Source organism: Scyliorhinus canicula, chromosome 23 (assembly GCF_902713615.1).
Source record: "Scyliorhinus canicula chromosome 23, sScyCan1.1, whole genome shotgun sequence".
In the NCBI taxonomy this organism is placed as follows: Eukaryota; Metazoa; Chordata; class Chondrichthyes; order Carcharhiniformes; family Scyliorhinidae; genus Scyliorhinus; species Scyliorhinus canicula.
In genome coordinates this window covers 27,281,251-27,309,170 of record NC_052168.1, presented here as the reverse complement: position 1 = coordinate 27,309,170, position 27,920 = coordinate 27,281,251, and the positions used below count along the sequence as shown (strand labels likewise).

The 27,920-nt window shown below is 50.0% G+C and overlaps 1 protein-coding gene across 2 annotated transcripts; it reads left to right on the top strand.

Annotated features, from left to right (window-relative positions):
* The first annotated feature begins 11 nt into the window (after positions 1–11).
* Positions 12–26,603, top strand: ddx59 (DEAD (Asp-Glu-Ala-Asp) box polypeptide 59). Of its 2 annotated transcripts, XM_038783505.1 has the most exons (8): positions 12–233; positions 390–950; positions 8,855–9,037; positions 18,802–18,891; positions 20,226–20,477; positions 21,978–22,130; positions 24,729–24,857; positions 26,084–26,603. In XM_038783505.1, exons 1-8 carry the CDS (start codon positions 78–80, stop codon positions 26,351–26,353), a joined length of 1,794 nt encoding a protein of 597 aa, XP_038639433.1. In that variant the 5' UTR covers positions 12–77; the 3' UTR covers positions 26,354–26,603. The 2 variants fall into 2 exon arrangements, with proteins under 2 accessions (XP_038639433.1, XP_038639434.1); XM_038783506.1 differs by lacking the exons at positions 12–233; positions 390–950 and adding an exon at positions 7,875–7,918.
* The last annotated feature ends 1,317 nt before the right edge of the window (positions 26,604–27,920 follow it).

The window sequence follows — 27,920 nt, the reverse complement described above, 5'->3', positions numbered from 1 at the left end:
CCGGTGGCTGGGCTGAGCCGGGCTGGGCTGGGCTGAGCCACTCACTCTGGCGGCGGGGCTGAGCCGGGCCGCTCACCATGTTCCTCCCGCGCTCGCTGAAGCTCAAACGGCCCGAAGACAGCGAGGGCCGAGCGGCCAAGAGGAGCAGAGCGGGGGCCGGGGGCCAGGAGGCGGAGAGGGCCCAGGAGGAGCGGGCCCAGGAGGCCCAGGCGGAGAGGGCCCAGGCCCAGGAGGAGCGGGCCGAGCCCCAGGCGGAGAGGGCCCAGGAGGCCCAGGCCGGGGAGGCGGAGCAGGCCCAGGCCGGGGAGGCGGAGCGGGCCCAGGCCGGGGCGGAGAGGGCCCAGGCGGAGCGGGCCCAGGCCGGGGCGGAGCGGGCCCAGGAGGCCGAGGCCGAGCCCGAGGAGCCGGTGAAGCAGCGGAGTTGCCAGCAGCGCTGGCCCGAGCCGGGGGAGCCGGCCTGCTCGGTGTGCGGCCGCTATGGGGAGTATATCTGTCAGCAGACGGACACGGACGTGTGCAGCCTGCAGTGTAAAGCCCGGCACCTGGAGCCGGGCCCGGCCTCCCCCCCGGGCCCCCCGGCCTCCCCCCCGGGCCCCCCGGCCTCCCCCCCGGGCCCCCCGGCCTCCCCCCCGGGCCCCCCGGCCTCCCCCTACCTGGAACACCCCTTTATCTCGGGCCTGAGCGGCCGGCAGGTGGAGGCCCTGCAGCAGCAGCTGGGAATGGCTGTGAGGGGCCCAGCCTGCCGGCCTGTCCTGGAGTTCGAGCATTGCTCCTTCCCCCAAACCCTGACCGCTAACCTGGCCAGGCTGGGCTACCTCAGCCCCACCCCGGTACAGATGGAGATGCTGCCGCAGGGCCTGGCCGGCAAAGACATCCTGGCGGCGGCCGACACCGGCTCGGGCAAGACGGCCGCCTTCCTGCTCCCCCTCACCATGGCGGCTCTGCGGGAGGTGAGGGACAGCTGGGGGTGTGGGGGAAAGGGGGGTGTGGGGGGATGCGGAGGGGGCTATGGGGGAGAGGTGTGGGGAAAGGGGGAGCGGGGAGGGAAGGAGGGGGGGTGCTGAAGGGAGGGAAGGGGGGTGGGGAGGGGAGGGGAGGGGGGTGCTGTGGGGAGGGGAGGGGGGTGCTGAGGGGAGGGGAGGGGGGTGCTGAGGGGAGGGGGGTGGGGTGCTGAGGGGAGGGGAGGGGGGTGCTGAGGGGAGGGGAGGGGGGTGCTGAGGGGAGGGGAGGGGGGTGCTGAGGGGAGGGGAGGGGGGTGCTGAGGGGAGGGGGGTGGGGAGGGGAGGGGGGTGCTGAGGGGAGGGGAGGGGGGTGCTGAGGGGAGGGGAGGGGGGTGCTGAGGGGAGGGAGGTGCTGAGGGGAGGGGAGGGGGGTGCTGAGGGGGGGGGAGGGAGGGGCTGAGGGGGGGGGAGGGGGGTGCTGAGGGGAGGGGAGGGGGTGCTGAGGGGAGGGGAGGGGGGTGCTGAGGGGAGGGGAGGGGGGTGCTGAGGGGAGGGGAGGGGGGGGCTGAGGGGAGGGGAGGGGGGTGCTGAGGGGAGGGGAGGGGGGTGCTGAGGGGAGGGGAGGGGGGGGGGGGGTGGGGAGGGGAGGGGGGTGCTGAGGGGAGGGGAGGGGGGTGCTGAGGGGAGGGGAGGGGAGGGGAGGGGGGTGCTGAGGGGAGGGGAGGGGGGAGGGGAGGGGAGGGGGGTGCTGAGGGGAGGGGGGAGGGGAGGGGAGGGGGGTGCTGAGGGGAGGGGGGGGGGGTGCTGAGGGGAGGGGAGGGGGGTGCTGAGGGGAGGGGAGGGGGGTGCTGAGGGGAGGGGAGGGGGTTGCTGAGGGGAGGGGGGTGCTGAGGGGAGGGGAGGGGGGGACGCTGAGGGGAGGGGAGGGGGGGACGCTGAGGGGAGGGGAGGGGGGACGCTGAGGGGAGGGGAGGGGGGGACGCTGAGGGGAGGGGAGGGGGGGACGCTGAGGGGAGGGGAGGGGGGCGCTGAGGGGAGGATCAGGAGGTTTGCGGATGACACAAAGATTGGCCGGGCGGTTAACCATGAGGTTGAGTGTCTTAAATTACAGGAAAATACAGACCGGATGGTTAAATGGACAAATAAGTGGCAGATGGAATTTAATCCTGAAGAGTATGAGGTTGATACCCTTTGGAAGGAGTAATTTGAAAAGGAAGTATTCAGTGAATGGCCTGACACTGCATAGTTCCGAGGAACAAAGGGACGCTGGTCCATAGATCTCTGAAGGTGGAAGAGCAAGTTGATCGTGTGGTGAAAAAGGCATATGGGACACTTGTCTTTATCAATCGAAGCATAGATTATAAATGCAGGGAAGTCATGTTGGAGTTGTATAGAATCTTGGTGAGGCCACAGCTGGAGCACTGTGTGCAGTTCTGGGCGCCACATTATTGGAAGGATATGATTCCACTGGAGCTGGTGCAGAGGAGAGTCACCAGGATGTTGCCTGGGGTGGAACATTTAAGTTATGACGAGAGGTTGGATAGGCTTGGGTTGCTTTCGCTGGAGCAGAGAAGACTGAGGGGCGACCTGATTGAGGTTTCATGGATTGGCCATGCTAAATTGCCCTTAGTGTCCAAAATTGCCCTTAGTGTTGGGTGGGGTTACTGGGTTATGGGGATAGGGTGGAGGTGTGGGCTTGGGTAGGGTGCCCTTTGAAAGAGCCGGTGCAGACTCGATGGGCCAAATGGCCTCCTGCACTGTAAATTCTATGATTCTATGGACAGGGTGGATAGGGAGCAGCTGTTCTCCTTAGTTAAGGTGAGGGTGGGAGATTCAGGGGGGATTTGAGGAAAAGCTTTTTTATCCAGAGGGTAGTGATGGTCTGGAATGCACTGCCTGGGAGGGTGATGGAGGCAGGTTGCCTCACATCCTTTAAAAAGTACCTGGATGAGCACTTTGCATGTCGTAACATTCCCGTACCAGCCTCCCCGAACAGGGGCCGGAATGTGGCGACTAGGGGCTTGTCACAGTAACTTCATTTGAAGCCGACTTGTGACAATAAGCGATTTTCGTTTCAAGGCTATGGGCCAAGTTGTGACAAATGGGATTAGATCGGGTGTTTTTTATGTGTCGGTGGTGACCCGATGGCTGCAGCGCCTTTTCAGCACCGTGTGATTTATGTTTTGAGGGAGGGGGCAGGGGCGGGGAAGGGGTGGGGCTGGAACTGGAAGGGGCGGGGTAGTGCTTTGGAGGGGGATGGGGAGGGGGTTGGATGGGGAGGGGGCGGGGTGGATGGGGAGGGGGGCGGGGCTGGATGGGGAGGGGGAGGGGTGGGGCTGGATGGGGAGGGGGGATTGGCTGGATGGGGAGGGGCGGGGCTGGATGGGAAGGGGGGAGGGGCGGGGCTGGATGGGGAGGGGCGGGCTGGATGGGGAAGGGGTGGGGCGGGATGGGGTGGGGCTGGAGGGGGAGGGGTGGGGCTTGAGGGGGAGGGGCAGGGCGGGGCTGGAGGGGGAGGGGTGGGGCTGGAGGGGGAAGGGGTGGGGCTTGAGGGGGAGGGGCAGGGCGGGGCTGGAGGGGGAGGGGTGGGGCTGGAGGGGGAAGGGGTGGGGCTGGATGGGGGGAAGGGGTGGGGCAACTGAGCATCTCTGAATTGCTCTGGTCAGCAAATTACTAAATCATTTGCGAGTAATTCTTGATCAATGAGATGTCCAAAGTCCGCCTTGTTTTTGATAGAATGAGTTCTGACTTGGAACAGTGGCCTGAAAGGGCAGTGGAAGCAGACTGAATAGTAACTTTCAAAAGGAAATTGTGTAAATACTTACAAAGGAAATATTACAGGTCGATGAGAGTAGCGTTTTCTTTTTTTTTAAATAATTTTTATTCAAGATTTTTAATAACAAATATTCTCCCCACAATTTAAAGCAAACGAGGAGTGTTTCCACACCAAGACAAGAACTCACCCCCCAAAATAAATAATAACAAAAAAACCAACAGCAATACAAGAAAGAAGAAAATAACCACATAGCAAACCCTCCGCCGCAAAAACAAACCCCCAAACCCACCCCCACCCCCGCCCCCTCCCCCGCCGGCCAGGATGCTACTGATCTCTCTCTACCCCTTCGCCAGGAAGTCGAGAAAGGGCTGCCACCGCCGAAAGAACCCCTGTACTGACCCCCTCAGGGCAAACTTCATCCTCTCCAGCCTGATGAACCCGGCCATGTCGTTGCCCCAGGCCTCCGAACTCGGGGGCCGCGTATCCCTCCACTGTAACAGAATCCTGTGCCGGGCTACTAGAGACACAAAGGCCAGAATGCCGGCCTCTCTCGCCTCCTGCACTCCCGGCTCCGAAGCTACCCCAAAGATCGCGAGCCCCCAGCCCGGCCTGACCCTAGACCCAACCACTTCCGACAAAATCCCCGCCACCCCCTTCCAAAACCTCTCCAAGGCCGGACAAGCCCAGAACATATGGGTGTGGTTCGCCAGGCCTCCCGAACACCTCCCACACCCGTCTTCCCCTCCAAAGAACCGGCTCATCCTGGCCCCTGTCATGTGAGCCCTATGCAGCACCTTCAGCGGAATTAGGCTGAGCCGTGCGCAAGAGGAGGAGGAATTCACCCTCTCCAGGGCGTCCGACCACGTTCCATCCTCAATCTCTTCCCCTAGCTCTTCCTCCCACTTCGCTTTGAGCTCATCTACTGAGGCCTCCTCCTCCTCCTGCATCAGCTGGTAAATAGCCGAGATCTTTCCTTCCCCGACCCACGTCCCCGAGAGCACCCTGTCCTGCACCCCCCTTGGCAGCAGCCAAGGAAACTCCGCCACCTGCCTCTTAACAAAGTCCCTGACCTGCATATACCTAAAAGCGTTCCCAGGGGGGAGGTTCCACTTCCCCTCCAGCTCCTCCAGAGTCGCGAACTTCCCATCCAGGAAGAGATCCCCAATCAATCTGATGCCTGCCCTGTGCCAACTCCCAAATCCCCCACCCGTTCTCCCTGGCACAAAACAGTGATTACCCCGTATCGGGGCCCAAACTGAGGCCTTCACTTGAAAATGAAAAAAAAAATGAAAATCGCTTATTGTCACGAGTAGGCTTCAATGAAGTTACTGTGAAAAGCCCCTAGTCGCCACATTCCGGCGCCTGTCCGGGGAGGCTGGTACGGGAATCGAACCGTGCTGCTGGCCTGCTTGGTCTGCTTTAAAAGCCAGCGATTCAGCTGAGTGAGCTAAACTTCCCCCCTATGCCGCCTCCACTGTCCCCAGATTTTAAGGGACGCAACCACCACCGGACCCGTGGATACTTTGCCGGGGGAGTGGAAGTGGGGCCGTCACCAAAGCCTCCAGACTCGTTCCCGCACAGGATACCACCTCCAATCTCTTCCATGCGTCACCCTCCCCTTCCGTCACCCACCTGCGAATCATCGCCACGTTCGCCACCCAATAATATCCACACAGGTTGGGCGGCGCCAGGCCCCCTACCTCCCTTCTTCGCTCCAAAAGTACCCTCCTTACCCCAGAATTGACTTATTCACCCTTCTGAAAAAAGCCTTTGGGATCAATATGGGGAGGCACTGGAAAAGAAACAAAAACCTCGGGAGCACCGTCATCTTAACCGACTGGACCCTGCCCACCAACGAGAGCGGAAGCGCGTTCCACCTCCTAAACTCCTCCTCCATCTGCCCCACCAGCCTCAAAAAGTTTAGCCTATGCATGGCCCCCCCAGGTCCTAGCCACCTGGACCCCAAGATACCTAAAGTTCCCCTCAGCCCTCGTCAATGGGAGTTCAAGAGTAGCATTTTCAAAGAGCCAGAAAGAATAGAATGGGCTGAATTATGTCCTTAATGTATGATCCTACGGAATTTATGCAAAGTCATGGTGCAGTCACACTTAAAGCACAATATGATCCCCACATTACAAAAGGGGTGCAGAGTCACCGGAGAAGGTGCAATAAAAGATTTGCAAGGATGAGCCCAGAACTGCGAGGTTAAAATGATCAGGAAACAGTTTGATTAGATAGATGTAGAGAAGATGTTTGTACTTATGGAGGAGTCCAAAACTAAGGACCATAAGTATAAGTTAGTCACTAATACATTCCGTAGGATACCCAGGAGAAACTTCCTTGGTAGAATGTGGAACTTACAACTGCACGGAGTGGTTGAGGAGAATAGTATTTATGCATTTAAAAGAAATCAAGATAAACACACTTAGAAGCCCTACAGTGCAGAAGGAGGCCATTCAGCCCATTGAGTCTATACTGACCCTCTGAAACAGCACCCGACCTCCGCCCACTTCTCTGTCCTATCCCTGTGACCCCATAACCCCACCTAACCACTGGACATGAAGGGACAATTTAGAACGGCCAATCCACCCAACCTGCACATCTTTGGACTGTGGGAGGAAACCCACGCAGACACGGGGAGAACGTGCAGACTCCGCACAGACGCTCACCCAAGATTGGAATGGAACCAGGGTCCCTGGTGCTGTGAGGCAGCAATGCTAACTACTGTGCTGCCCCACGAGGGAGAAAGGAATAGATATGTTAGTAGTGGGCGGAGGATGAACACTGCCCTAGACCTGTGGCGTTGCATTGAATATTTCTATTCTGATGCAGCAGCTGAGGTGGGGGGAACGGTATGTGGTAATCAGCGGAGTGATTTCCTTGCCCATGTTTAACCTGATTCCATCAAACTGCATGGGGTCCAGAGACAATGTTGAGGACTCCCAATGCCTCACTGATTGTATACCACAATGCCACCACCTCTGCTGGGTCTGTCCTGCTGGTGGGGCAGGACATATCCAGGCTCAGTGACTCCCCTCCTGATTTGGAACACTTATTTCCAGTCTGCTCTCAACCTGCTCTTCCCGAAGATGAACAATTCCAGTTAGCCCAGGCGCTGAAGTTATCCCGGGGAACGTTTTCGTAAATCTTTCTGGACTCTTTCACTCACTTCCTAAAATGTGGTGCCCAGAATTGGGGCAAACCAGTGTTTAATATAAAGGCTTATTGTGAGTTTATATTCAGAGTGTGAGAAATAAAATGCTAAAAGTTGTTCTGCACCAAGAAGATCTAGATTTAATTGGACAACAACTTGGCTACAAACTGGGTATGAATGGAAGTATCCATTGGAATGAAATGTTGCCACTGTCCCAGAGGACCATAGGCTTCTCTCCACTTTGAGAGAGAGAGAGCTCAACAGTGGCGATTTAACCCCGAGTGTCACCACACCTCAGGCAAAGGGCAAAGTTGAAAAAGCGAGGCCTTCATGAATAACCTTCATGAATCCAAAGATGTGCGGGTTAGGTGGATTGGCCATGCTAAATTGCCCTTGGAGTCCAAAAAGGTTAAGTGGGGGTTTAGAACATAGAACAGTACAGCACAGAACAGGCCCTTCGTCCCTCGATGTTGTGCCGAGCAATGATCACCCTACTCAAACCCACGTATCCACCCTATACAAGTAACCCAACAACCCCCCCCTTAACCTTACTTTTTAGGACATTACGGGCAATTTATCATGGCCAATCCACCTAACCCGCACATCTTTGGACTGTGGGAGGAAACCGGAGCACCCGGAGGAAACCCACGCACACACGGGGAGGACGTGCAGACTCCACACAGACAGTGACCCAGCTGGGAATCGAACCTGGGACCCTGGAGCTGTGAAGCATTTATGCTAACCACCATGCTACCGTGCTGCCCCCGAGCAGTTTCTGGGTTATGGGGCTAGGGCAGAGACGTGGGCTTGAGTGGGGTGCTCTTTGTAAGGGCTGGTGCAGACTTGATGGGCCGAATGGCTTCCTCCTGCACTGTAAATTCTATGAACCTCAGCCGGGAACGGCACGGTGGGGCAGTAGTTAGCACTGCTGCCTATGTTGCTGAGGACCTGGGATCGATTCCAGCCCCGGGTCACTGTCCGTGTGGGGTTTGCACATTCTCCCCGTGTCTGCGTGGGTCTCACCCCCACAACCCAAAGATGTGCAGGGTAGATAGATTGGCCATGCTAAATTGCCCCTTAATTGGAAAAAGTTTTTAAAAATGAATAGCATCAGCCGGCACAGGAATTGAAAGCCTTTTGCTCTGCATCACGTACCAGCTGTCCAGTTAGCTGAGCTAAACTGATCTCAGCATATTCATAGGTGGACACAATAAGGAAGAAATGGGTGGGTTTAAGAAAGAAGGCATTCCAGAGGGTCAATGGATGGCGCAGCATAATAGAAATGGACCATCTCCATTCATCGAGGAGTTAGAATAAATGGACAGACAAGTAAGCTTGAAGGTAAGAGATTTAGGACTGTGAATAGGAGAAACTATGTGGTTTTTATGTTGTGAGGATGTGGTTGGAGACCATGATGATATTTGAAGGAAAGGGGGATATTGAATATTTTTAGGTAGGAATAGACAGATTCTGGTTGTGCAAGGGAATCAAAGATTATCAGGGGGGGGGGGGAGGGGTAGATGGGGAACTTGCAACACAACAGATCAGCCATGATCTAATTGAACGGTGAAGCAGGCTCAAGGGGCCGAATGGCCTACTTCTCCTCTTTCGTATAAAGTAATTTAGGAACAGAGCAGACTCGAGGGGTTAGAATAACTTCATGCGGATGATGAACGACAACACCGATTGGAGTGAGCGGATGATTCAGTGTTACAATTTCTATATAATTCTCTTTCCAGCCATGCAACACCTGATCTTGGGAGTGTTTGGCTCTGCTTCACTGTTGGAGTGACTGAGGAGAGTTTGATGATGCTGCCCAAAATGAGAACACAAGCATCCCTTCATTTGGATGAGTTTAAAAATAAAATAAAACGTTCAGAAACCGGTCATTTTTCCCTGTTCCACTTTGTGTTTGTGTCTGGAAAAACGCTCAAGTCAGCAGAGATCTGACTTTGCAGCATCTTCTGTTTCCCCGTCTTTCAGAACGCGAAGGCTGCACCTCATCAGCCCATTGGGTTGGTACTGACTCCAACGCGTGAACTTGCCATTCAGATCGAAGGGCAGGCCAAGGAGCTGATGATGGGTCTGCCCAACATGAGGACGGCACTGCTGGTCGGGGGAATGCCTTTACCCCCTCAGCTCCACCGCCTCAAACAAAGTATTAAGGTAAGACGTGCAGCCCACACTGCAACCTCCATCTTGTTCCATCAACGACCTGTTCAGAGATATTTTTGTTTGTACAGGACTGCAGTTTCTTTCACTTATCCCCCTCCTTGTCATGCCCGTCGCTCCTGAAGACACTTTGTTTGGGGCGGAGTTTCACAATGCCTTCTGGACAATAATTTGTGAGCAGATTATTGAACTGTGGAGGGCATCACATCTGAATCTAATCATGTTCTCTGTCCAGCTTCCACCAGGGATGAGCAATAAACGCCGGCCTTTCCAGTCACGCCCATGAGTGGATTAGATCAGGGGCGCTGACTGATTTTTAATTTTTTTTTGTTCGTTTTCCTTTTGCCCAACTGAGGGTGCTGAAGTCAACTGCAGTCCTGGCTGAGGTCTGCGGCACAGTGGTTAGCACTAGTGCCTCACAGCACCAGGGACCCGAGTTCAATTCTGACCTCGGGTGACTGTCTGTGTGGGGTTTGCACTTTCTTCCTGTGTCTGCGTGGGCTTCCTCCGGGTACTCTGGTTTTCTCCCACAGTCCAAAGATTTGCAGCTTGGGTGGATTGGCCGTGCTAAATTGCTCCTTCGTGTCCAAAGGTTAGGTGGGGCTGCAGAGATCCAGTGTGGCAGTCGGCCTGGGTACATAGAACATAGAACGATACAGCGCAGTACAGGCCCTTCGGCCCTCGATGTTGCACCGACATGGAAAAAAAAAACTAAAGCCCATCTAACCTACACTATGCCCTTATCATCCATATGCTTATCCAATAAACTTTTAAATGCCCTCAATGTTGGCGAGTTCACTACTGTTGCAGGTAGGGCATTCCACGGCCTCACCACTTTTTGCGTAAAAAACCCACCTCTGACCTCTGTCCTATATCTATTACCCCTCAATTTAAGGCTATGTCCCCTCGTGCTAGCCACCCCCATCCGCGGGAGAAGGCTCTCGCTGTCCACCCTATCTAACCCTCTGATCATTTTGTATGCCTCTATTAAGTCACCTCTTAACCTTCTTCTCTCTAACGAAAACAACCTCAAGTCCATCAGCCTTTCCTCATAAGATTTTCCCTCCATACCAGGCAACATCCTGGTAAATCTCCTCTGCACCCGTTCCAATGCTTCCACGTCCTTCCTATAATGAGGCGACCAGAACTGTACGCAATACTCCAAATGCGGCCGTACTAGAGTTTTGTACAACTGCAACATGACCTCATGGCTCCGGAACTCAATCCCTCTACCAATAAAGGCCAACACACCATAGGCCTTCTTCACAACCCTATCAACCTGGGTGGCAACTTTCAGGGATCTATGTACATGGACACCGAGATCCCTCTGCTCATCCACACTACCAAGAATTTTACCATTAGCCAAATATTCTGCATTCCTGTTATTCTTTCCAAAGTGCTTTTTTTCCAGAGGGTAAGTGCAGACTCGATGGGCCGAATGACCTCCTTCTGCACTGCAGGAATTCTATGATTCTGTAGGGATTTTATGATTCAGTGATCCAACCAGGAACTTCTGACCTGCATGGCTCAGTGCTACCCTGGTCCATTTATCGAGGGGATCATTGAGTATCTCTTTGTTTGTTTGTTTGCATCATATTTAATGTGTGGTGCAGTATTTACAGGGCACAGTGCCACAGCACTGGCCATGAAACCCTTCACTTTAACATTGCTACTTCTGCCCGGTGGGGGAGCCTTGTAACAGTGCCTGCTATTTTTGTTGTTATTTGTTACAAACAGTGAGTTCCTCCACGCATGTGTAGACAGTGATTATTTCAGAACTCTTCCCCTTCTACTATTCAACTCGGTGAAAGGCTCCTCCAGAGTTTAAAACATAGGAAACCACCAGATGTTTCCACCAGCCATCACTTTACCACCAGCTTCTTCCCTAACACAGCAATCTGACAACAGCAACATTTCCGCCTATAAGATTCTCCTTAAAGCCTTATCTCTTTCATAGAACATAGAACATTACAGCGCAGTACGGGCCCTTCGGCCCTCGATGTTGCGCCGACCTGTGAAACCATCTGAAGCCTATCTGACCTACACTATTCCATTTTCATCCATATGTCTATCCAGTGACCACTTAAATACCCTTAAATTTGGCGAGTCTACTACTGTTGCAGGCAGGGCGTTCCACACCCCTACTACTCTCTGAGTAAAGAAACTGCCTCTGACATCTGTCCTATATCTCCCACCCCTCAATTTAAAGCTATGTCCCCTCATGTTGGTCATCACCATCCGAGGAAAGAGACTCTCACTGTCCACCCTATCTAACCCTCTGACTATCATATGTCTCTATTAAGTCACCTGTCAGCCTTCTCCTCTCTAACGAAAACGACCTCAAGTCTCTGAGCCTTTACTCGTAAGACCTTCCCTCCATACCAGGCAACATCCTAGTAAATCTCCTCTGAACCCTTTCCAAAGCTTCCACATCCTTCCTATAATGTGGTGACCAGAACTGCACGCAGTACTCCAGGTGTGGCCGCACCAGAGTTTTGTACAGCTGCAGCATGACCTCGTGGCTTCGAAACTCAATCCCCCTACTGATAAAGGCTAGCACACCATATGCCTTCTTAACAGCCCTATTAACCTGGGTGGCAACTTTCAGGGATTTATGTACCTGGATGCCGAGACCTCTCTGTTCATCTACACTACCAAGAATCTTGCCATTAGCCCTGTACTCTGCATTCCTGTTACTCCTTCCAAAGTGAACCACCTCACACTTTTCCGCATTAAACTCCATCTGCCACCTCTCAGCCCAGCTCTGCAGCTTATCTATGTCCCTCTGTAACCTACAACATCCTTCAGCACTATCCACAACTCCACCGACCTTCGTGTCATCTGCAAATTTACTAACCTATCCTTCTACACAAAAAGGAAGGATAACTTTGGACATCTTAGGACTTCCAATATCTGTACTGATAAGAAAGTTAACATTAAGGCACTTTACCTGAATGCTCGTAGCATTTGTAACAAAGTAGATGAACTAATGGCACAGATCATCGTGAATGATTATGATGTGGTAGGCATCACAGAGACATGGCTGCAGGGGGTTCAGGACTGGCAGTTAAACATCCAAGGATATACAACCTATCGAAAAGACAGGGAGGTGGGCCGAGGGGGTGGGGTTGCCTTGTTAGTTAAGAACAAAATTAAATCTATGGCACTAAACGACATAGGGTCGGATGATGTGGAGTCTGTGTGGGTAGAATTGAGGAACCACAAAGGCAAAAAAACCATAATGGGAGTTATGTACAGACCGCCTAACAGTGGTCAGGACCAGGGGCGCAACATGTACCGGGAAATAGAAAAGGCATGTCAGAAAGGCAAGGTCACAGTGATCATGGGGGACTTCAATATGCAGGTGGATTGGGTAAATAATGTAGCCAGTGGATCCAAAGAAAAGGAATTCATGGAATGCTTACAAGATGGCTTTTTGGAACAGCTTGTCATGGAGCCCACAAGGGAGCAGGCTATTCTGGACCTAGTGCTATGTAATGAACCAGACTTTATTAAAGATCTTAAAGTAAGGGAACACTTAGGAAGCAGCGATCATAATATGGTTGAGTTCAGTCTGCAGTTTGAAAGAGAGAAGGCAAAATCGGATGTAATGGTGTTACAGTTAAATAAAGGTAATTACGAGGGCATGAGAGAGGAACTGGTGAAAATCAACTGGAAGCAGACCCTAGCAGGGAAGACAGTAGAGCAAAAATGGCAGGAGTTTGTATGCATAATTGAGGACACTGTACAGAGGTTCATCCCCAAGAAAAGAAAGATTATCCAGGGAGGGATTAGACAGCCATGGCTGACAAAGGAGGTCAGGAAATGTATCAAAGAAAAAGAGAGATCCTATAAAGTGGCCAAAAGCACCGGGAAATCAGAAGATTGGGAAGGCTACAAAAACAAACCGAGGTTAACAAAGAGACAAATAAGGAAGGAGAGGATCAAATATGAAGGCAGGCTAGCCAGTAATATAAGAAATGATAGTAAAAGTTTCTTTCAATACATAAGAAACAAACGTCAGGCCAAAGTAGACATTGGGCCAATTCAAACTGATTCTGGAAGGCTAGTGATGGGAGATGAGGAAATGGCTGGAGAACTTAATAAGTACTTTGCGTCTGTCTTCACAGTGGAAGACGTTAGTAATATCCCAAAAATTATAAAGGGTCAGGGGGCTGAGTTGAGTATGGTTGCCATTACAAAAGAGATGGTGCTAAAAAAGCTAAAAGGTCTTAAAATTGACAAATCTCCTGGCCCCGATGGGCTACATCCTAGAGTTCTGAGGGAGGTGGCTGAAGAAATAGCGGAAGCGTTGGTTGAGATCTTTCAAAAATCACTGGAGTCAGGGAAAGTCCCGGACGATTGGAAGATCGCTGTTGTAACCCCCTTGTTCAAGAAAGGATCAAGACAAAAGATGGAAAATTATAGGCCAATTAGCCTAACCTCGGTTGTTGGTAAAATTCTAGAATCGATCGTTAAGGATGAGATTTCTAATTTCTTGGAAGAGCAGGGTCGGATTAGAACAAGTCAACATGGATTTAGTAAGGGGAGGTCGTGCCTGACGAACCTGTTAGAATTCTTTGAGGAGGTGACAAGTAGGTTAGACCAGGGAAACCCAGTGGATGTGGTCTATCTGGATTTCCAAAAGGCCTTTGATAAGGTGCCACACAGGAGGCTGCTGAGTAAGGTGAGGGCCCATGGTGTTCGAGGTGAGCTACTGGCATGGGTTGAGGATTGGCTGTCTGACAGAAGGCAGAGAGTTGGGATAAAAGGTTCTTTTTCGGAATGGCAGCCGGTGACCAGCGGTGTCCCACAGGGTTCAGTGTTGGGGCCGCAGCTGTTCACCATATATATTAATGATCTGGATGAAGGGACTGGGGGCATTCTAGCGAAGTTTGCTGATGATACGAAGTTAGGTGGTCAGGCAGGTAGTGCTGAGGAAGTGGGGAGGCTGCAGAAGGATCTAGACAGTTTGGGAGAGTGGTGCAGGAAATGGCTGATGCATTTCAACGTGAGAAAATGTGAGGTCTTGCACTTTGGAAAAAAGAATCCAAGCATAGACTACTTTCTAAACGGTGAGAAAATTCATAATGCCAAAGTACAAAGGGATCTGGGAGTGCTAGTCGAGGATTCCCTAAAGGTAAACATGCAGGTTGAATCCGTGATTAAGAAAGCGAATGCTATGTTGTCATTTATCTCAAGAGGGTTGGAATATAAAAGCAGCGATGTGCTACTGAGCCTTTATAAGGCTCTGGTTAGGCCCCATTTGGAGTACTGTGTCCAGTTTTGGGCCCCACATCTCAGGAAGGACATACTGGCACTGGAGCGTGTCCAGCGGAGATTCACACGGATGATCCCTGGAATGGCGGGTCTAGCATATGAGGAACGGCTGGCGTTCCTGGGATTGTATTCATTGGAGTTCAGAAGGTTAAGGGGAGATCTAATAGAAACTTACAAGATAATACATGGCTTAGAAAGGATGGACGCAAAGAAACTGTTTCCGTTAGGCGAGGAGTCGAGGACCCGTGGGCACAGCCTTAGAATTAGAGGGGGTAAATTCAAAACAGAAATGCGGAGACATTTCTTCAGCCAGAGAGTGGTGGGCCTGTGGAATTCATTGCCGCAGAGTGCAGTGGAGGCCGGGACGCTAAATGGCTTCAAGGCAGAGATAGATAAATTCTTGATGTCGCGAGGAATTAAGGGCTATGGGGAGAATGCTGGGAGGTGGAGTTGAAATGCCCATCAGCCATGATTGAATGGCGGAGTGGACTCGATGGGCCGAATGGCCTTACTTCCACTCCTATGTCTTATGGTCTTGTGGTCTTCCAGGTCATTTATAAAAATGACAAACAGCAGTGGCCCCAAAACAGATCCTTGCGGTACACCACTAGTAACTGAACTCCAGGATGAACATTTGCCATCAACCACCACCCTCTGTCTTCTTTCAGCTAGCCAATTACTGATCCAAACCGCTAAATCACCTTCAATCCCATACTTCCGTATTTTCTGCAATAGCCTACCGTGGGGAACCTTATCAAACGCCTTACTGAAATCCATATACACCACATCAACCGCTTTACCCTCATCCACCTGTTTGGTCGCCTTCTCAAAAAACTCAATAAGGTTTGTGAGGCATGACCTACCCTTCACAAAACCGTGTTGACTATCGCTAATCAACTTGTTCTTTTCAAGATGATTATAAACCCTATCTCTTATAACCTTTTCCAACATTTTACCCACAATCGAAGTAAGGCTCACAGGTCTATAATTACCAGGGTTGTCTCTACTCCCCTTCTTGAACAAGGGGTCAACATTTGCTATCCTCCAGTCTTCCGGCACTATTCCTGTCGACAAAGACGACATAAAGATCAAGGACAAAGGCTCTGCAATCTCCTCCCTGGCTTCCCAGAGAATCCTAGGATAAATCCCATCTGGCCCAGGGGACTTATCTATTTTTACACTTTCCAAAATTGCTAACACCTCCTCCTTGTGAACCTCAATCCCATCTAGCCTGGTCGACTGTACCTGAGTATTTTCGACAACATTGTCTTTCTCCAGTGTAAACACTGACGAAAAATATCCATTTAACGCTTCCCCTATCTCCTCTGATTCCACACACAACTTTCCACTATTATCCTTGATTGGCCCTAATCTTACTCTAGTCATTCTTTTGTTCCTGATGTACCTATAGAAAGCTTTAGGGTTTTCCTTGATCCTATCCGCCAAAGACTTTTCGTGTCCTCTCCTCGCTCTTCTTAACTCTCCCTTTAGGTCCTTCCTGGCTAACTTGTAACTCTCAAGTGCCCTAACTGAGCCTTCATGTCTCATCCTAACATAAGCCTTCTTCTTCCTCTTGACAAGTACTTCAACTTCCTTAGTAAACCATGGTTCCCTTGCTCGACAACTTCCTCCCTGCCTGACAGGTACATACTTATCAAGGACACGCAGTAGCTGTTCCTTGGAAAAAGCTCCACATTTCGATTGTACCCATCCCCTGCAGTTTCCTTCCCCATCCTATACATCCTAAATCTTGCTGAATAGCATCATAATTGCCTTTATCCCAGCTATAATTCTTGCCTTGCGGTATATACCTATCCCTGCCCATCGCTAAAGTAAACATAACCGAATTGTGATCACTATCACCAAAGTGCTCACCTACATCTAAATCTAACACCTGGCCGGGTTCATTACCCAGTACCAAATCCAATGTGGCCTCGCCCCTTGTTGGCCTGTCTACATACTGTGTCAGAAAACCCTCCTGCACACACTGCACAAAAACTGACCCATCTATAGTACTCGAACTATAGTATTTCCAGTCAATATTTGGAAAGTTAAAGTCCCCCATAACAACTACCCTGTTACTCTCACTCCTGTCGAGAATCATCTTTGCAATCCTTTCCTCTACATCTCTGGAACTATTCGGAGGTCTATAGACAACTCCCAACAGGGTGACCTCTCCTCTCCTGTTCCTAACCTCGGCCCATACTGCCTCCCCTCTTTTACCATCTTCTCTGTTCTTACAGAAACATCTAAATCCTGGAACCTGCAACAACCATTTCTATCCCTGCTCTACCCATTTCACCAAGCTTTTGGCCATGTACAAAATTATGAAGGATATAGTTAGGGTGAATAGGAAGAAACCTTCCCCTAAGCAGAGAAGTCAATAACTAGGGGGCATAGATTTAAGGTAAGAGGCATGAGCTTTGGAGGGGACGTGAGGGAAAACTTTTCCTCCCAGAGGGTGGTGGGAATCTGGAACTTGCTGCCTGAAAGGGTGGGAGAGGTGGGAACCCTCACAACATTTAAGAAGCATTTTGATGAGTTCTGGAATCGTCCGTGGCTTTCAAGGCTACCAATCAAGCGCTGGAAAATGGGATTCAAATAGATAGGTGCTTGATGGCCGGCACAGACATGATGGGCCAAAGGGCCACTTTTCATGCTGTAAAACTCAATGATTCAGCAAGTCGGGCACCATCGGTGGATAGAGAAACAAAGTGAATAGTTCAGGTGTGACTTTTCATCACATCAAAGGCAATTCACCTTGGAGTGGAGAAGGTTTCTTTAACTAAAAAAAAATTTAGAGTACCCAATTATTTGTTTTTCCAATTAAGGGCCAATTTAGCGTGGCCAATCCACCTACCCTGCACACCTTCTTGGGTTGTGGTGGTGAGACCCACACAGACACTGGGAGAATGTGCAAACTCCACCCGGACAGTGACCCGGGATCGAACCCGGGACCTCGGGAGTGGAGAAGGCTAAGGAAAGATTTGACAGAAATTTACGATATCATGAATGATCTCGATAGAGTAAATGAGAAGAAACTATTACCGGTGCTGAAAGAACCAGTAACCAGAAGGCACAGATGTAAAGTAATAAGTTAAAGAACCAGAGATCAGGTGAGACTTTTTTTTCCCGGAAACTTGGCCATTTATTATAATCTGGAGTATTCTGCTTGAAAGGGCAGCGAAGCAGATTCGGGAGCAGCTTTCAAAACTGAATTGAATCGCTACATGAAAAGGGGGAAAATTGCAAGGCCGTGGAGGAAGAGCAGTGGACTGGGACAAATTGAAAAGCTCTTTCAAAGCTGTCAGGGGCAATGCCCTGCTATGCCGTATTATTCCATGAAACTCTGAAACTGGAATTGTGATGACCTGTTCTGTGGATTATTAACCCAGTGGGAAAAAAAAACCACCACAGCGATTTACTTTGTGTACTTCAGTTATGTAATAAACACTCGGAAAGTGAAATTTTAATCCTTACCTACCAACCAAGATATTAAATGTCTCTAGCATCTGCTACATACATCCTGTTTGTGACACTTGTTTCCTGTGTCAAGCTTGGATGTAACATCTGCTATTATGTCTAACCATTAGGCATATCCACGAAAGATCTGCATTTTTATAGCCCCATTCATGACCTCAAAATGTCCCTAAGCCCCCTTCGTAGCCAGTGAAATGACTTTTGATGAGTAATCACTGTTGTAATGTAGGAGTCACGCCGGCCAATTTGCACACAACAATTTCTCAATCTCTTACCAAACAACAAGGAAGTAAAAAAAAACAGATAATATGTTCCCAATGATATTAGTTTATCAGTAACAAACAGTGCCTGGGACACCAGGAAGCACTCGGTCTTGATTTTGTGCTCAAGCCTTGGAGTGGGACTTTAACCCGGGGAGGCAAGACTGTTACAGCTAAGGCAGAGTTTCTTTAACTTTTCCAGACATGGAACCGTTTTGACCTCCCAAAAGTACTGACGTAACCCACGAGAAACATTCTTATTATCTTGAAGCGTCAAACCATTAAAAAAAATTTATTGTTTTGCGCAATAAGCACAACATACAAAAACAGATGTGGACAAGTATTTCCTATTTCTTACATGTATACATTTATTTTTTTAAAATAAATTTTGAGTCCGCAATTAATTTTTTTCCAATCAAGGGGCAATTTAGCGTGGCCAATCCACCTGCCCTGCACATCTTTGGGTTGTGGGGGTGAGACCCACGCAAACACGGGAAGAATGTGCAAACTCCACGCGGACAGTGACCCGGGGCCGGGATCGAACCCAGATCCTTGGCGCCGGGGGGGCAGTAGTGCTAACCACTGCGCCACCGTGCCGCTCCCCAGTCAGTCATTCTTTTCGGGCTGTTACCCACCACACACCGCTCCAGACTGTCTGTCCTCTGAATTCCCTCCCTGTAGCCTATCATCATCATCTGTTTGATTTTAATGGGATGTTTTGGGTCTGTCTATCCACAGGTTATTATAGCCACCCCAGGGCGGCTGCTGGAAATTCTGAAGCAAGAAGCCGTCAGCCTGTGCGGAGTGCTGACTGTGGTGGTGGACGAGGTAAGTGTTAATGAGGCCGTCTCCCTTTTAAAAATACATAGGAATTCGATACTGCAACCAAGACTCGAGCCGGATTGGAGGAAGTGCTCTGGCCCGCGTTTTTTCCAGCTAGATTGAGCTTGACCGCTATGCGTTCCATTCCCTCCAGCAGTGACATACAGCTCCACAGCCAAGAGGGGCTAGTCAGTAACAGCATCAGGAACTGTCCTAGTGCGGTATGAGAACTCTTTTCCAGGGTTGGTTCCATTAGCGGGAACATTATTCTGAATATAGCCCATGCTGCAGCTGCCCCGAGAGTCTTTGATGAACAGTCCAGAGGTAGCCTTAAACACACAGTTACAATGTGGAAACAGGCCATTCAGTCAGGATCAGCCCCACACAAGCAAACATCTAATGTCTGTTCTCCTATTCCTTCAGCCACGCATCCAATCTAATCTTCAATTTTGACAGTTTCTGCCTCAACTAACTCCAGACGTCAATTCCACAGCCTCTAAACAACTCTTTCTCTAAAGGTGATTCTCCTATCCTTCGGTCCAAATGTTTTACATTTAATCCTGGATCTGCAGATCCCCTTATTCTTCACTTTTCAACTACTGAGAAAGGTCAGCTTCAATCTATCCTTTCATTATTTTAAATATTTCTATCATATTTGGCCAGGATTCCTGTTTCTGTACCCCAGCCGGTCACTCCTGCTGAAAAATGGATTGGTGAAAGCTTGGAGCACCTCCAGCTTCCCCGCCAAGTCACACACCATCCTGACTTGTAAATACATCACTGTTCCTTCATTGTTATTGGATCAATGTCCTGGAACAATACAACGCTCCACTTTTTCTTTTAATTATTAATTTACGGGATGTGGGCGTCGCTGGTTAGGCCAACATTTACTGCCCATCCCTAACTGCCCTTCAGAAGGTGGGGGGTGAGTTGTCTTCTTGAACCGCTGCAGGTGTAGGTACATGTAGGCCAGACCAGGTAAGGACGGCAGATTTCCTTCCCTAAAGGACATTAGTGAACCAGATGGGTTTTTAACGACAATCGACACTAGTTTCATGATGATCATTAGATATTTAATTACAGATTTTTATTAAATTCAATTTTGATCGTCTGCCGTGAATGGGATTTGAACCAGGGACCCCGGTGATTACTAGTCCATTTTCAATACCACTACGTTACTGTCTCCTACATGGACTGCGGCGGTTCAAGAGGTAGCTCACCACCACCGTGCCACAATATTGCTGGCTTTGCCACCAATGCCCATATCCCAAACATGAATACCCAGCGTGCATGTCTCAACATTGATTACCATGAAACTGAACAGTGTTGTTTTTGTCGAGGTCGATACCATGTTGAAGATGGGATTCCAGCAGCAGGTGCTGGATATTCTGGAGAAAGTACCCGAGGAGCATCAAACCATTCTGGTCTCCGCCACCATCCCAGCCGGTATCGAGCAGCTGGCCACCCAGTTCCTTCAGGACCCGGTCAGGATCACCATCGGAAAGATGAACCAGCCTTGTTCCAATGTCCGTCCGATTATCCTGTGGGTGGAGGAGCCGTCCAAGAAGAAGAAACTGTTTGAGATCCTGAATGCAAGTAGAACAAGCTTTCTGCGTGAATGTAAAGTCGAGCACTACCGAACTGTCACGTTAGCGGGGTAGGGGCTGGTGGGAGATTGGAACCGGCATGTCGTCACAATCCAGCAATTGGTGACAAAGCAGGGCAGAGGGATTCCATTGTTGATTGTGGAAGTGTGGAACTGAATCACTGCTAACAGCACGGTCCTGGGTTCAGCCCTTTAACCTGTGCAGAATTAGCTGGTCACATGAGCATTTCCTTGGGCAGTCCCTTGGATCGAGGAAAACCTGCTTCCACTCCGTTACAATGGGTTCTGAGATGGCTGATCAGCCCAATGGACAATTTGGACACTCTGCCCCATGTAAGGCAGGTGATAATAATAATCTCTATTGTCACAAGTAGGCTTTACATTAACACTGCAGTGAAGTTACTGTGAAAAGCCCCTAGTCGCCACACCCTGGCGCCTGTTTGGGTACACAGAGGGACAATTCAGAATATCCAATTCACCTAATAGCACGTCTTTCAGGACTTGTGGGAGGAAACCGGAGCACCCGGAGGAAACCCACGCAGACACGGGGAGAACGTGCAGACTCCGCACAGACAGTGACCCAGCCGGGAACTGAACCTGGGACCCCAGAGCTGTGAAGCAACAGTGATAACCACTGTGCTACCGGTTGAGTCAGTGAGTTGTTGGGAGGTTTCGGCGCTCTCTCCGACTCCACAACCTCGCCTCTCCATCTTTTCAACTAAGTCCCTCGACGTGTTTGGTGTCTTCCCTCAATTTTGATCTGTTGCAAGCCAGGGTCCTCCGTGAGTCGGTGGGTAGGTCTGACCTCTTCAGCGATGCATCCCTAAAGTGTTTCCTGGGAGTCTCCTGCCATGGCCGAGTTCCAAGTACAATAATAAAAGCAAATTACTGCGGATGCTGGAACCTGAAACAAGAACAGAAAATGCTGGACAACCTTAGCAGGTCTGACAGCGTCTGTGGGGAGGGATTGGAGTTAACGCTTCGAGTCTGAATGACGCTTTTGTGAAAGTCTTTGTCAGCTTTGATGAAGAGTCACCCAGACTCGAAACGTTCGCTCCCTTCTCTCTCCACAGATGCTGTCAGACCTGCTGAGATTGTCCAGCATTTTCGGTTTTAGTGCCAAGTATGAAAGATGCTTCGGGAGTCATTGGTAATATGCAAGATGGGATCTAGCATCAGTACCTCTGGGATAAGAAGGGACGTGGGGGAGGATGTAGGGAATCGGAGATGTATAATATAGAAACAGAAAATGCTGGATAAACTCAACCGGTGTGGCAGCATCTGTGGAGAGAGAAACAAAGTTAATGTTTCCCAACCAAATGATCCTTCTACAGAACTGAAGTATCATTTGGTTAAAGGACTTCAGGGATCAGTACCCTCAGAATTGAAAGGAGGGAGAAAGGAATGACTGTTCACTTAAACTTCCCCAACCTCTTGTGTTGCACAAACATTTTCTAATCCATTTCTATTTGTTCCACTCCTATAGGATAGTAAGCTCTTCCACCCCCCTGTGCTGGTGTTTGTGGATTGCAGACTGGGAGCTGATCTCCTGTCCAACGCTGTGCACAAGATTACAGGCCTGAAAACAGTGTCCATTCACTCGGACAAGGCCCAGTGTGAACGCAATCAGATTGTGCAGGTAAAGGGCTGATGGAAATTCAAGGAGCGAGTACGTGGATTATCTAGTGTCTTACTGAGTCGCACAGCACAAAGTTCTTGCCTGGTATGGAGGGAAGGTCTTACGAGGAAAGGCTCAGCGACTTGAGGTTGTTTTCGTTAGAGAGGCGAAGGCTGAGAGGTGACTTAATAGAGACATATAAGATAGTCAGAGGGTTAGATAGGGTGGACAGTGAGAGTCTCTTTCCTCGGATGGTGATGACCAACACGAGGGGACATAGCTTTAAATTGAGGGGTGATAGATATAGGACAGATGTCAGAGGCAGTTTCTTTACTCAGAGAGTAGTAGGGGTGTGGAACGCCCTGCCTGCAACAGTAGTAGACTCGCCAACTTTAAGGGCATTTAAGTGGTCACTGGATAGACATATGGATGAAAATGGAATAGTGTAGGTCAGATAGGCTTCAGATGGTTTCACAGGTCGGCGCAACATCGAGGGCCGAAGGGCCCGTACTGCGCTGTAATGTTCTATGTTCTTAGCTCCACCTGTGCTCTGTGCCATTCCGGACCCAGGGCAGCTCTTGGAATACCGCAGTTGGCCTTGGTATCTCTGGGTTGAAGAAAGTTCATTCTCCTGACTGCTGTTCAGCTGAACAAAACTTAAGGGCCTGCTGCAGTTGAAAAGCCTGCCCTCACTTGTCTAGGTTCACAATTTAACAACAGCTTGCATTCACAAAGCGACATTTAAAAAAAATAAATTTAAAGTACCCAATTCATTTTTTTTTCCAATTGAGGGGCCGTTTTAGCGTGGCCAATCCGCTTACCCTGCACATGGGGGTGAAACCCACGCAGACACGGGGAGAATGTGCAAACTCCACACGGTCAGTGACCCAGAGCCAGGATCGAACCTGGGACCTCGGTGGCGTGAGGCAGCAGTGCTAACCACTGCGCCACCGTGCTGCCCTACATTCAATGATATGAGGGCAGAAGCTTTCTCAGGTAGAAGGGGAGGGAATTCCGTAGCTTGGGGCCTTGACAGTTGAAGCCACCAATTGTGTTGAACTAAAATCGGAAAGAATTAGAAGAGCACAGAGACCTCATCGTTGTGGGACAGGAGGAGCGATTGCCGAGATAGAGAGTGGAAAGACCACGGTGAGATTTGAAAACCAGGGTGACAATTTTAAAATCGAGGTGTTGCTTAACTGGAAGCCAGTGTAGGTAATAATAATAATAATCGCTTATTGTCACAAGTAGGCTTCAATGAAGTTACTGTGAAAAGCCCCTAGTCGCCACATTCCGGCGCCTGTTCGGGGAGGCCGGTACAGGAATTGAACCCACGCTGCTGCCTTGCATTATCCTAACATTGCATTACAAGCCAGCTGTTTGTTTTTTTAAATTTAGAGTACCCAATTATTTTTTCCAATTAAGCGGCAATTTAGTGTGGCCAATCCACCTATCCTGCACATCTTTTGGGTTGTGGGGGCGAAACCCACGCAGACACGGGGAGAATGTGCAAACTCCACATGGACAGTGACCCAGAGCAGGGATCGAACCCGGGTCCTCAGCGCCGTAGGCAGCAATGCACAAGCCAGCTGTTTAGCCCACTGTGCTAAACCAGCCCCATAGCAAGTTCACAAGAGTGATGGGTGAACGGGACTAGATGTGGGCAGCAGAGGTTTGGATGACCGCAAGGTTACGGAGGATAGAATGTGGGAGGTCCACTAGGAGTGCATTGAGAGTCGCCAGACCTAGAGGTAGCCAAGGCATGATTGAAGTATTAGGCAGCAGATCATCTGAGACTGGGGAAAAAAGGTGGGAATAGGAGATCTTGGAGAACAGGCAGTTTAGTGAAGAATGAGGAAGCAAAACTCACATTTCTAATGTGCATTTCACAACCTGGTGTCCCAAAGCACTCTACTGCCAATGAAATATTCTTGAGCTGCTGTCACTGTTGTAACACAGGAACCATGGGAACCAAATGCACATGTGAGGATCTCCCAAACACGAATGGGATAAAAGATAAGAGACGTTGGCTGAGGGATAAATATTGGATGAGAAAGCACTAAGAATTGACTAGGCACATCTCAGTCAGAGTAGGTAGGAGTGACAGATTCTCCATATGTGATTCCTGTCTACTCTTGTGTAGTTGAGTCATAATACCATCTTGTTGAATATCTAGTATTGCATTCAATCTCTGAAGGTTCACCAGTGCAGCAAGTTTGGATGGGGCCAGCGTGTAAGTGACCAAATTTAGTCAATTCAGTGCGATCTGAACACTCCGCCTCCAGGGTCTTAACCACGGCATCATCCGAACATTGGCGGGAGTGTGTCAGTATTTGCAGGACACATCTTGCACACGAGGAACAAAATAAAGTCAGGTTGCTGCGTCCCAACTGTGCCTCTGATCAAACTGACCAGCTTCGCTCCGCTGTGGAAGCTGAGCCTTGGAGCATGCTATTTTGACACTTGGCCGTTTGCAAAATCTTAGCAAGGGTGTCCATGCCTGGGTGTGTAAATAATGGAGAAGGAAGCACCTCTGTGTGTGGGGGTGGGGGGGGGGGGGGGGGGGGGGGCTTCCCATCTCATCACTCAAGACCTGTTGATGCTGTCCTTTTTTTCCAGGGTCTGCTTCAAGGTGACTATGAGGTTGTGGTGAGCACAGGAGTCCTTGGCAGAGGGCTGGACCTCGTCAATGTCAAACTGGTTGTCAATTTCGACATGCCGCCGACCATGGACGAGTATGTGCATCAGGTAGAGCTGTGTGAATTCTTCATCTCACTTCATTTGCCTCCTGCTGCGGCGCCATGTGCAGCTGTCACAATGCGGGATGAGGCCATTCAGCCCAACCCAACCAGACTATGCCAGCATGGTTGGGTTGAGGAGTCCTCATGTTAAATTATTGCAGTAAATGCTATTAGAATTGTTTCTTTTCCTAATCCGATTCCCTCTCGAGTGCTTCAGCTCCTTCCATATTTACTCTTCTATGAAATGAAAAATGAATGAAAATCGCTTATTGTCACGAGTAGGCTTCAATGAAGTTACTGTGAAAAGCCCCTAGTCGCCACATTCTGGCACCTGTCCGGGGAGGCTGGTACGGGAATCGAACCGTGCTGCTGGCCTGCCTTGGTCTGCTTTCAAAGCCAGCGATTTAGCCCAGTGTGCTAAACAGCCCCTGGCTCCTAGGTTTCTATGAAACATAACAACCAGTTTGCATATGGCTAGGTCTCTCAAACAGCAATCTATTTTTGTGATGTTGATTGAAGGATAAATATTGGACAGGACACTGGGGATAGCTCTCCTTCAAAGAAATGCCATGGGATCTTTTATCTGCAACTCATAGAATTTACAGTGCAGAAGGAGGCCATTCGGCCCATCGAGTCTACACCTGTCCCTGAAAGAACATCCAACCTAAGCCCACACCTCCACCCTATCCCCTAACCCATCAACCCCACTTAACTTTTGGACACTACATTTTTGGGCAAAATTACTTTTGGGCAATTTAGCGTGATCATCCACCTAACCCACACATCTTCGGACTGGGAGGAAACCGGAGCACCCAGAGGAAACCCACGCAGACACGGGGAGAACATGCAGACTCTGTATAGACAGCGACCCAGCCCAGGTCCCTGGCACTGTGAAGCAACAGTTCTAACCACTGTTACCGTGCCACCCCGTAAGAGCAAACGGGTTTAATGTGTCATTTGAAAGACGTCACCTCCAAAAGCATTTGCTCATTATTGCTCTCAAGTTTTGGCCTAGATCTTTGTGCTCAGCTTTCTACAATGGGTCTTGAACCCACAACTTCATGGCTCTGCCAACAGAGCTGTGGCTCTATTAAATAGGGTTAAATCTTTGAATGAAACAGCAACATCTTCATTGGACGTGCTGTCATGTGGTTTTAGTAAAGCCTGCAGCTCCAGGCCCAGACTGTGGCTAAGTGTTACTCTAACTCAACTTGTACGTGCTTGTTTTTCCAGGTGGGGAGAGCAGGACGGTTGGGCCATCGGGGAACAGCCATCACCTTCGTGAATAACAGCAGCAGCAGGCATTTCCTGGAACTGGTGAAGCGGGTGAAGCCAACAGGTACGCTGCTGCCCCCACAGCTCCTCAACTCGCCGTACTTGAACGAGCAGCAGCGCAGAGAGCAGATGAGGAACAAGCAGCGAGCGCAGAAAGACACGGTGAATGGGAAGAATCTGATGGACATCATCCGGAAGCATGACCGCAGTGTGCTGCAGAAACGATAAGCTGTGGTGTGAGGGCACCGTGGGCTCCTGGCGAACAGTAGCCCGTCTGCTGCTTTGTTTCCCACTGGACTCCTCCACTGTTTCCTTGGGTCCGAATACAGACCGTGAGAGTGGGCCATGGGGGTGACCCGTATCCCCATTGCAAGAAGCTAGCAAAGGGAATTTGAATTTAAATTATGAAGATTCTCAAGCATTCTATATTAAGTAAACCTGTCTGATGCTGCAAATATATTATTGATCATTTGTAAAATGCCTCTATTTGTCTCAACGCCAAAATAAGTAGTGCCAGATCTGTTGGGCTTCTTTCCGATTCACCATCATGACCTGCCCTTCGGAGGGATGCGGTCTGTCTGTCTAATTGTCACAGAGGCATAGGGGTCTATAGCACAGAAGGGGCCCTTCGGCCCATCTCCTCTTCACCAATCAAAGACAACCACCTTGAGATTATTCTAATGGGATTATTCTAATCCCATTTTCCAGCACTTGGCCTTGCAAGTGTACATCTAAATACTTTTCAATGTTCTGAGGGTCTCTGCCTCCACCCCCCTTTCAGGCAGCGAGTTCCAGACTCCCACCACCCTCTGGGTGAAAGATTTTTCCTCACATCCCCTGTAAACCTCCTGCCCCTTACCTTCAATCTAGGCATTGATCCCTCCACCAAGGAGAAACGTTTCTTCCTGTCTACTCTATCTGTACTCCTCAGAATCTTATCCATCTCAATCATCTCCCCCTCAATCTCCTCTACTCCCAAGTAAAACAATCCCAGTCTATCCAATCTTTCCTCATAACTCAAACTCTCCAGCCCAGGCAACATCCTGGTAAATCCCCTCTGCACCCTTTCCAGTGGCTGTCACATCCCTCCTGTTATGTGGATTCCAGAACTGCTCACAATACTCTAGCTGTGGCATAACCAACGTTTTACAGAGTTCCAGCAGAACCTACCCTGCTCTTAAACTCTACGCCTTGGCTAATAAACACAAGTATACCAGGTGCCTTTTTAATCACTATCAACTTGCTCCGCAACTTTAACGAACCAGTGTACATGCACACCTGGTCCCTCAGATCCTCGGTGTTTTCCAGGGTCCTCCATTTATCGTGTATCTCCTTATCTTGTTTGTCCTGCCCAAGTGCAATCAACTCGCACTTATCTGGATTGAATTCCATTTGCCACTGACCAGCCCACCAAATCCTGTAATCTAATGCTGGCCTTCTCACTATTATCATCCCACCAACTTTCGTACCGTCCGCTGTGTGACAACAGGCCGCACTTGAGGGCTATGTTGCATCGTGGAGCCCAAGTACGAGCAGAGCCATACGTGAATGCAATCGTCCTTTGAGTAGTGGATTTGTTGCATTCTTTGTCTCCACAAGAATGTCCCCACGGGCAATGCCAGGAGATGGGCTTCAGGGCTGAACCTTACCCTGTTGTGGACAAGTACAGCAAGTGGATAAGAAACCAGCCTATGAGGTTCGTGTTCTCTTTGCATCACTAATACAGAAATTGATTGCTGTTTTGTTTTTTGCTCCCTTTTCCTTACAATTTATTTCAGGCATCTAATGACCTGTT

Bases quoted from the DNA above. Each gene is read 5' to 3' on its own strand.
- ddx59 (XM_038783505.1), top strand. From the start codon at position 78: ATGTTCCTCCCGCGCTCGCTGAAGCTCAAACGGCCCGAAGACAGCGAG. The intron at 234-389 runs GAGCGGGCCGAG...CAGGAGGCCGAG, and splicing joins AGAGGGCCCAGGCCCAGGAG to GCCGAGCCCGAGGAGCCGGT. The intron at 18,892-20,225 runs GTAAGTGTTAAT...GTTTTTGTCGAG, and splicing joins TGACTGTGGTGGTGGACGAG to GTCGATACCATGTTGAAGAT.